This window comes from Cryptotermes secundus, unplaced genomic scaffold, assembly GCF_002891405.2.
Source record: "Cryptotermes secundus unplaced genomic scaffold, Csec_1.0 scaffold42, whole genome shotgun sequence".
Taxonomy (NCBI): Eukaryota; Metazoa; Arthropoda; class Insecta; order Blattodea; family Kalotermitidae; genus Cryptotermes; species Cryptotermes secundus.
In genome coordinates, this window is record NW_019720161.1 from 168,513 (window position 1) to 179,132 (window position 10,620).

General features: G+C 41.0%; 1 protein-coding gene across 1 annotated transcript in view; it reads left to right on the forward strand.

Annotated features, from left to right (window-relative positions):
* The window catches only part of LOC111866808 (acetyl-coenzyme A synthetase), a 45,182-nt gene that overhangs the window by 16,880 nt on the left and 17,682 nt on the right, over positions 1–10,620 (forward strand). The window contains exon 2 of the mRNA XM_023856087.2: positions 8,503–8,698. Within this exon, the coding sequence (XP_023711855.1) occupies positions 8,503–8,698 (196 nt within the window). The remainder of the gene's footprint in view (positions 1–8,502; positions 8,699–10,620) is intronic.

Below are 10,620 nucleotides of genomic sequence, written 5' to 3' on the forward strand. Positions count from 1 at the left end.
TTACGCAGTAACTGCCTTCTAAAAGAAGTTATTGAAGGAAAGATAGAGGGGTGGATAGAAGTGACCAGAAGACGAGGAAGAAGACGTAAGAAGATGCTGGATGACCTTGGGGACAGAAGAGGATATTCTCATTTGTAGGAGAAAGCTCTAGATCGCATTAAGTGGAGGAACTGTTTTGGAAGAGACTGTAGACCTGTCATCTGACAGATTACTGATGAATGAATGAATGAAGTTTGGCTGCTCCAGATATTTTGGAGAGACAGTAGAACTAGCTGTTTCCGTGATCGTGAAATAAAATTGAAATAAATTGAAACGTTATGTTACATATACGTCCATTTTGCCCATCTGTTAATGGAGAAAGAGGTAAACTACGCCAGAAATTAATGCTATTTTTATTATTATGTGATGGATGTGTAGAAAATATATAAATCATATCAGCGTTTCCAAAATAATATGTTACTTCACCTAAAGTAAAGATAAGATTGTCCCTGTGTTCACTAAACACCACGCCATGAAGACGGATGGGGGAATCGAGATATAACTCCACGCATTCCTAATTTCGATACTAGAAGCTAACATTCGCTCATCAAGTCAAGAAATTCCAACCGTTTTATGGAATCCGAAGGTTCTTTAACATGTTCACAACAGCTCGCCATGGATCAGACTCTTTCTTGAGAAGCTGATAGTGTCTTATCTACTTTAGAAGGACTCTGCTACATGGCGGGCTGTTGTGGGCAAGGTAATGAACATTCCGGAACCACAAAACGCGGAAATTTCTTGACTAGCTGGGCGACTATTAGCTTCTGAAGAACGTCTCCGTCGAATCCGGGATATAACTGCCGTGCATACAAGACGAAGCCACAACATCTCAGTCGGAAAAGTGACTAGGTTATCGGCTGGATGTTCGGGGACGTTCGGGCTTGGTTTTCCGACATATACAAGAATTTTCTCTTCTTCACAGCGTCAAGATCGCCTATGGGGCCCATCCATCCTCCTGTCCAATGGGTACCGGGGGCTCTTTCTCCTGGAGTAAAGCAGCCGGAACACGAAGCTGACCACTCACTCCCATCTAGTGCCTACGTTAAGAAAATGCGGAGCTATACCTCCGCTCCCCATAGGTCTTCATAGCGTGGCCCTTAATAAATTAAGCCTTGTGATACAAACATCCCTGCCTCCACTGTGTAAGCCGTTCAGTGTCGCCAAGCGCTGAAGAGACAAGTGCCGGTGGAGGTGCCCAATTGAAATATCCGTTTCCTGTGTATTCCAATGCGAGTGCTTGCAAACCGCCTCAAGAGTTCCCACAGTATTCATTTCGTCATTTGATTATCACAGACGTGACCAAACTGTGGTTAGCGAGCAGCATGCGGCTCTGTCGAAATATAATTCATCTTTCAGAAAGTAATATTGGTCAGTCCCTTCCTCGCAGTGGATGCGGTCTGTATTCAAGTGATTCAGTATACAGTCACGTGACTAGACACGGGGTTTTGATTGGTAATTGGATTTATTGGACTCTTAAAATACATAACTACAAAGAATTATAGCGCTATCGCTAATTCACACACTTTACAATTCACTATAGCACGAACTGTTCACGGTTTATCTTCACTAGCCGTTACCTGGTAACAGATCCCAACGATATCCTGCGCTTCCGTTATTACCGGCTATCGGCAGACTCACAACTAACCCATGGCTTCGGATCTCGCGTACTGCCTAACTGAAGTAAAAGTCAAAGTTATGTTACGACGGACGGTCAGTCGGTCAGTGTATCTTGGTGTCAAGCCACACCTGAGGCTCAAGCTAATACTTTTGTTACTGTCAGACAGTTACGGGTTTGTTCATGTGGGTCGTCCTCTCTGTCAAGAGGATGGGTCTGTTGTTTACAATTATTGCTGGTCCTCGCCAGCCCAGTCACATTTACAATTTTACATGTCGGCATAATGAACCTTCGGTTTCCTTGCAGTGCTGGGTACTTCTTGGGTGGCTGAGCAACTTTTAGCTTTTCAAGAAGGACTGTTTTTCATGAAGTTAGTTAAGGCGGGCTCTTGTAGACACTATAATGAACCTTTGGATTCCATAAAATGTTGAGTATCTCTTAAGGGGCTGAGCAACTGTCAGCTTCTCAATAAAGACCATCTCTATTAGTGCATATGGTCGAAAAATACAAAATTCTCTGCGGAGAAAACTTGTACCCAAACACCTGTGACACCCAATTCACGTATATTCGCGACTCCCGGACTTCTGAAAAGTGGAATATGTGGCTCCAATTCTTGGCAAGTTTGGACACCCATAGTACATCATTTCAATGCACTTGATAGCGTGACGTTGATATATTTAGGAAGCGTGCGATTATATTCCAGTAAAAATATCCTAGTAATTTTGCATGCACGCAGTCTGTCGAGGTTAAAAGGCTGATTTGGACTATATTAAGTTTGCCAGAGACAACCACAGAATTACTCACCGCAGCTGTGAGCTGTGCTTATAACCACGGCACCATCACCAGGGGAGCTAGGGTCCTGCCCCCTTAAAAGAATTACGCTTGTAAAAGAAAACACGTATTTCCAAGTAATCCTGAACACAGTTGTGACCCCCATCCGTGTTTTAATATACGAGTACAGACCCACAACGGCTTAAACGCAAGTTTATAAGGAAATTTTCTGTTCTCTACCCCTGGAAATTTCTGGTGATGTCTCTTCCTCAAACCCCGATAAAAATGTCCGTTCGGTGCCCTTGCTTATAACTATTAACACATAAAATAGTTTTACACATAATTTGTAGTTATATTTATGATGTGTCCCTGTACAGAGTTCATCATGCCAAAAGCTAAATATAGGTTTCGCAAGCACGCCGTGTTTTACTTTCTAAATGAATACCGTAATTGGTTGAGACACTTTGCTACGAGCCGGAAGGTCGCGGGTTCGATTTCCAATGAAGTGATTGGATTTTTCAATTGACCTAATTCTTCCAGCCGCGCTATGGCCCTGGTGTCAACCCAACCTCTAACAGAAATGAGTACCAGGGATGTTCCTGGGGGGTAAAGGGCGTCCGGTACGTAAGACTGACAGCCTCACCGCCATCTATGAGCCGATTGTTTAGAAAATGTGGGAGCCTCGACGTCTCACAACCCTATGGGCCTTTCTTTTAACTTAGCAGAAGAGCTGTGATTTAGTCAGATGCAGGTCACTTGGTGCCGCTTTGAAGAAGGAAGCGCATGAACTTTGACAAAAACAAAAAGACGGCTAGATAACAGTGTAGTTCGTTAACTCGCAAAAACTTACTTCATGAATTACGAATAATTCAGTTCGTTGTACACAATCATGGACACATCTCTTGTCTTGTTTAATGGATGTCAGGATGGTCGCTTCGCGGAGAATGAGATTGAAGTGGCATGCAGGCGATATGAGAGATAGAAATACATTAAAAACTTGAGTAATTCTAAACCTAAGGCCGCGCCATAGCTCAAGCAGTTACTCGCTGGCTTCCCACCGCGGCGGCCCGGGTTCGATCCCGGTTCTGGTCAAGTGGAATCTGTGGTGGACAAAGTGGCGTTGGGGCAGGTTTTCTCCGAGTACTTCGGTTTCCCCTGCCAATCTTTATTCCACCAATTGCTCCACAATCACCCTCACCTATCATCTGGGGCTGGTACAATAGGCCAGAAGTGGCCCAGTACAACGGACTTAGTCCCACCCCACTAGCAATAAAAAAAATTCTAAACTAGAATGTGTTTATACATGTGTATAAGTTTTTCCACAATGTGCAGGTGAAGAAAATACACGTTAAACATAATTACACAAATGGAAATGACCTCAGGTAGTGTTTGCAAAAATCAAGTAAACCCAGTTTCTGACGTGCTATCCTATGCATACAGAATTATATGCTTGAAAAACTCGCTGTTCTCGTTTTCTTTTTGATTTATTTGGTTTGTATAGCCATTTTCATTATCAGTCTAGCTCGTAAAGGAAAATATGTTCTACACACATATGTATATATATAATAATAACACATATGTCAGCTGTGATAAAGGTCATCTATTCTACAGACAAGAATACGTCATACCTTGTTCAGGCAACATTACGTAAGAGTAATGTAACATGTAGTACCGTTGCTATGCAACGATCGCGAGAGGAAACATGCGTTCCTTTGGTAACGGTCGGAAAACACATCAAAAATAACCGAGCTATTGCTAGGCAACCACTCATAACAAAAATAAAGGGATTTCTGGAGGCGGGTTTTCTGCTGAGCAAGGACCGAAGTCCGGCTGAGAGCAGTTCAGTTCAGTTGAGTGAAGAGAAGTGAAGTTAAGTAATTGGTTGGTTAATCAGAGAGCAAAGGCATGAACATGGAAGCTGAAGAATCTTCATTGTCCAGATTCATTACAAAGAAGCGTCTAGTGAAAACATTGCTGAGTAATAGCCATTGTTCAGAGCTGTTACCAAGTAACGACTACTGAAAGCAGACTGAGAAGGCTTAGCGTGGAGTGATTTGTAGTGTGGAAATCAGCGGTAGTTTTATACTTACTTGTAGTTCCGAATGGTGTGTATAATTGGTCAATAAATCCATTCTCCAATCCATACCCCGTCTGCATATTCACACCCCTAGAAACGTGACAACTGGTGTCAGCATTCCCCGGCTGCATACAATTACAGGAAGTAAGTTTGAAAAGAGAGTCTAGGAACATTCTAATGATGACGTAACGGCGTATATCACTGACGATGACGCACCATCTTCCACATTTCGTGGTACAAATAAATCCGATTCGAATGGCTGGAGGGATGAATTAACTTGAGATTTTTCGTTTGGTTCTCTTTTTGTCGGGTACGTGGTAAGGAATTGTCATTAGAATGCGTCACTGCCGTTTCCTCCCCATTCCACCACCCATCTTAGTTACTCTATGATAAACATGGCACCTTATTTTAACCTATAATTTTTTTTTAATTCACTAGTGGGGGCTGCAGTCCAGCTGGGTCCACTTGGCACGGCGGCCACTGATTGGCCTATTGTACCTACCACGGGTGATTATGATGATGGAGATTTTGGTGGAATGAAGATTGGCAGGGGAAACCGAAGTACTCGGAGAAAACCCGCCCCAGCGCCACTTTCTCCACCACAAATCCCACTTGACAAGACGAGGGATCGAACGCGGGCCGCCGCGTTGGGAAGCCAGCGACTAACCGCTTGAGCTATGGCGTGGCCTATTTTAACCTTTAAGTGTAAGGACATCTTATTCCTCCTTCTTACCTCTTTCCGTCATTGCTGCAAGTATATCGTGTGCCCAGCGATTGTGATTCGCTAATTATTGCTTTGTTAAACAATGCTTTTTAAGCTGGAATGGTAGGATTGTTGTGAGTGATATATTTAGTAGGGATTACCTTTCGGTTTATATCAAGGTACGGTACTTGAATATACCTGAAGAGACTAAGTAAAATCACGAAGAACCTCAATCACAATAGCTAGTTTTAGGGTCGAGATTTTAACCGCAACCTTGATTAATAAAAACAAGATTGATTGAGAAGCAAATAAAGAAAAAAGAAAGAAGCAAAAAGCAAACCGAGATAAGGGGCCGAACATCCCCGATAATGTCTCGTAATGACGCTGAGTGTGATTAGAACAACACAGTATGCCGATAGAGCGATGTAGCGCTGGTTGCAAGTAATGTTAATTGTTCTGGTGGGCGAATCTGCCAACAGTAGTCTCTCTGTCGTCAGCCGTCCTTATTTTTATTGAAAATTCTTATTTAGAAGAACTTCTTGAAACCTGTATTCTGTATTTTTTATAGTGTAGGTTATGTTATGATGGTGTGATTGATTGTGAGTAGGCGAAACAGAAGCTGTAATTATTATGTACGATTATGGAGCGTCGTCATTATATGTGCCCTATATACCTATCCAACATGAATGTATTTTAAGAAACAAATGCATGATTGGTTGTCGGAATTATTCTCTTTTAACTGATGTGTTAGTGTAATATCATACTGTCTAAATCCATTATAGTTGTTTTATCTTGACTTATTCTACTTCCTGATGTTTAGTGAAATTAATAGAATGCATTAAATTAATCAATCAATTTACTATCCACATACTTCATTGGTTCATCTGTTTGAATCATCAGTAAATGATATGTATGGATTTACGTCTATATGTATCTTTAAAAAAATCCGTGGCTTTAGTTCGCAAGCGAACTATACCGATCGATCGACCGCCGCTTGTCGGAGAAGTTAGTGCCAACTTTAGCGGATAGAGGGTGTCGCGTGATCAGCGCAGCGAATCCCCACGGCTGTTAATTTCGGTTTTCTAGACCGGATCCGCTACTTTTCCATTCAGCTAGCTCCTCAGTTATCCTCACGAGGCTGAGCGGACCGCGTTCCAGACCCACTACTTCTCAGAAAATCTGGTAGTGCCTGGAATCGAACCTGGAACCTCTGCATCTGTAGCCAGTACCTCTGCCCACTAGACCACAAGGCGGTCCAGATGTTAAATCTCATTTGGAAGGTTTTATATTCCTGATTTTACACCCTTTCTGGGCTGTCAGCAATTTGTGGACAGATGAAATTAATTTATAAGATTGGAGTCAGGGTTGTGTGGATGACATTGCAACAGTTGGCTGACTGAAGATTTTTCATGTCCATTATTTGTATGTCACTGTAAATGTCAGGTATATGAACAAATATTATAAGTAAATACGTAGGAGTCCTTGTGTACTGCTGTTTGAAAAGTGCAAAAGTTTCGGGCCTGACTTGTGTTTTCCTGGTTGAGAATCTCAGGATCTTCTATGAGATCAAAACTTCACCATAAACTAAAGGAATTCTCAAATATAACTCTGACCTCAAATGAGGATGTGAGGTTCTTACAGCTGCGATTATGAGGGGCTCTGTCTTCTGGAATATAACGCCATATGGTCCTTTGGAAGTAAACTGGCATATTGGAGGAGCTTGCCACTTACTGTTCAGAACTAGATAGATGCTACAGATCAATAGAAACCGCCTGGAGAGTGATCAAGAAATAATAAAAGAAATTACTACAAAGTAGGCTCGTGAATTTTGTCTGATATATCGTTGTTGGGAGCGATAGTTATGGCGTCTTAACGCATTAGAAACAGCATCCTCAAAATGAAGTTCCCTGGAACTAAGTAAATGGAGTCTACTAGTTCTGCCTCCATTTCCAGCCCTTGTGTACCTATTGTCAGTAGATGGGTGAAACAGAAAACGGGCGCAGTACTGGTAGACATAAGAATGATGAGAAGAGCTATCATCAGGAATGTTACTCCATGTAGTCTGCTAGAAGTACACCGATGTTGTGAAAGAACTTACCGCCTCTTTCTTCAGAGTTGAAGAGTAAGTCAAGTAAGCAGCAAGGATGCCTTGCTTTCAGGTTGCTTGGCCATCTCTTTTGTCCTGATGAAAGAGGCAGTATATTCTTCCGAAACATTGGTATACTTCTAGCTGACTACATGGCATGACTTCCCAGAAGGTGGTAGTGTTCATAGTCACTGCTTCAGGACACTAATGTTCAACATAAAAATGCTTGCTTGCATAAGTTCATTACTGAAAGGTCTGATAAGAAGTTATGTAAATTCTGCGTGTCCAAACAGGTTGTTCAGTCACTGCAGGTAGTTAATTTTGAAGTCTATGTTTGTAAATGTTTGGCTGCAAGTGTGAAATACTACTGTAAATACAAGATTTAAGGTTTTCACTGTGGTGAAGATTCATATTGTGGCCTTCTGGATTATGACACCACATCTTCTGATGGTTGAGTACCAACATTCTGTCTCTATCTTCAGGGGAAATGGAGTGTGCCCTCTTCCATAAAGCAACAGGCTCCTCCAAAATGCTAGTAAGTACCTACCACACTGCACTGTGTCACGTCCCACAAGGCAGTAATTTTCAGAATTTAGAGCACAACAAAACGTGGTTATGCAGGACAGAAAAAAGCAATTTAAACAGTAGTATACAATGGAAACAGTGGTAACTGCTGCAGCTGCTGATGATGATGATAGGAAGGTGAGGAGAAAATTAAACATGAAGAAGGGAAGGAAACGAAAGAGAAGGGGAGAAGGAAGAGGAGGGTGAGGAATTCAAGAAGAAGGAGAGAGATTGAGGAGGATGGAGAGAGAAGGGAGAATGAGTAAGAACAACAAGAAGGTGCAAGAGGAGGGGAGAGGCCGGTGATAGTGGGGGGAAGCAATTATAAACAGTAGCCTATGCTGATGTTTGAACATTTATGCTAATATATCTTCAGAGTCAGTGGCCTGGACCACAAATTTTTACTCTTATTGCCACTTGCTTTCACCCTGGTATCTTGTGGACTTATTCGACCCTGAAGTTGGAAGCGACATGTTCCTCAAAAATGTCGGCTAACTCTCAACGGACTACAGAGCGTTATATCCCAGAATACAGTACTCTTCATAACCGCTGGTGTGAGAACCTCAAATCCTACACAAATTATCCGTTTAACAAATCTGTCCAGGTGGGTATTTACAGGTTTTTATTGTTTCATTCTATAATTTCAGGGAGGGGAATGACCCTGAGGACTACAGCAGACTTACTTACAAGAAGCTGTTGGAGGAAGTGTGCAGGTTTGCCAATGTTCTCAAGTCAAAAGGAGTCTCAAAAGGGGATCGGGTAGCGATCTATATGCCTATGATCCTTGAAGTGGTAATTGCAATGCTCGCTTGTTCCCGAATTGGAGCTGTTCACACAATTGTGGTATGTAAATAAAACTATATAATTATTGACATGCATGCAGTTTTGAAAAATATTATGCATTCATCATATTTTATTAAATATCAAAATAATTTGGAGGAAATATACAGTTATATATAATTATGTATCACAAACAGGATGTTTGCTAGGGTGAATTTGTCATTTTGATAAAATGTTGGCTTTTAATCTATCACAGATTTAAATTCCATACAGTGCATTTTTATTCCTGATAATCAATCTTCTCACCTTAGCCTAACCCAACCAAACCTGACCTGATCAGCTCAATCTGCCTTTGGATTTTCATCATTGTTCTGTATATAGCAGTTAAAATTAGCTAATGTTGGTAATAAGTTCTGAAAAACAGTAATTTGACTCAGGATTCTAAAAAGTAATATTAGGCTATAAACCAGAAGGAGAAAGATAATTAAAAGGACTTCTGAAATGACCGAAGGATTCTGTTTTTTAATATACAGTACAGTCTTGGTAATCTGACATATGTGGGACAAAGGTACCACTGGATTATCAAAAATGACAGATTGCTTGAAAAAGTCAAAACAAATTTATTAAGTTGTACTCAATTTTCTCTCTGTTTTTCTAGCTATCGCATATTGTAGCACATCAAACACCATACTCTTTAGCTAAATTCATAAGTTTTTCACCTTTGTCAAGTTTCTTAATTATTTCCACTTTAGCATTTAAAATTTTATGTTTACGTTTGTCAGAACTGGACATCTTCAGCACATGTTAAATCCACCACTGTATGAAAAATACTGTACAGGAATGTGTAATATTGAAGAAGTGAAACACTGTGTATTAGTGAGAGTCTAAATAAATCAGTTTGTCAAGCTCTACTGAACACAAGTCAACCTCTGCTGCCTATAAACCCTGCGCAAGGTCGCAGATGCCTATCTGGCACCTGATGCCAGATTACTGAAGGTGCCGGACTAGTGTACGGCCGGATTACCAAGATTGTACTGTACCTAATAGGTCTCAGTAGTCCTCATGCAGGAAATGGTGATGATAATATGCAGCATGTACCATTTAAATCACAACATGACTGACAACATTATATGCAAACTCACAGATGACGTCAATACTGCTGTCTTATTTGGTACTTCCCTGCCATGGTATGCTTTGTTAAGTGTTTCACACAAAGCAGCAGACAATTCTGTCATGAAGTAATATTCATTCAAAAATAAACACAAATTCAGCTCATGAATACACCTTGCTTACACCTGCAGAGCTGCTGCACAATTGGCCATGGTAGCAGTCTAGCAACCAGAGTGACACTGACTCAACTGTAATGAGAAAATTTGGGAGAGGTCATTACACAGGAGGAATAGCTTCTGATTTAATTTGTATACAGCATATGTGATTGTTGTTTGGGTTGTGTTTTAAATGGTAGTATATGTTTAAATGAAATATATAGTAAACTACAATAGGTAAAAGTTTGTATGACAATTTTCCTATCCGAAGTGGTCCAAAACAAGGAGATGCTTTATCGCCATTGCTTTTCAGCTTTGCTTTAGAATATACCATTAGGAAGGTCCAGGAAAACCAGATGGGACTGAAATTAAATGGGACACATCAGCTGTTGGTCTGTGCTGATTATGTGAATCTACTGGGTGATAATATAGATACCATAAAGAAAGAACACAAACTTTAATTGAGGATTAGTTACTATAGGATTCTGACGATAGTGTATAACACACTGATATATGGGGTTTTTGGACTTTATCTATCGTCCTGGTTTTTAAGATAACAAATAAAAACACGATGTTTCGGAAACTTCATCCCAGCCTACCCTATGTCCCTCTTCATAGGCATGTTGGGCTAGTTTAGATTTTTCTAGAAGACCTTCTTTTAGGTTATGCCTATGTTCCTGGAGCCGCACGGCCAGAGGTCTGCCTGTTTCGCCAATGTAG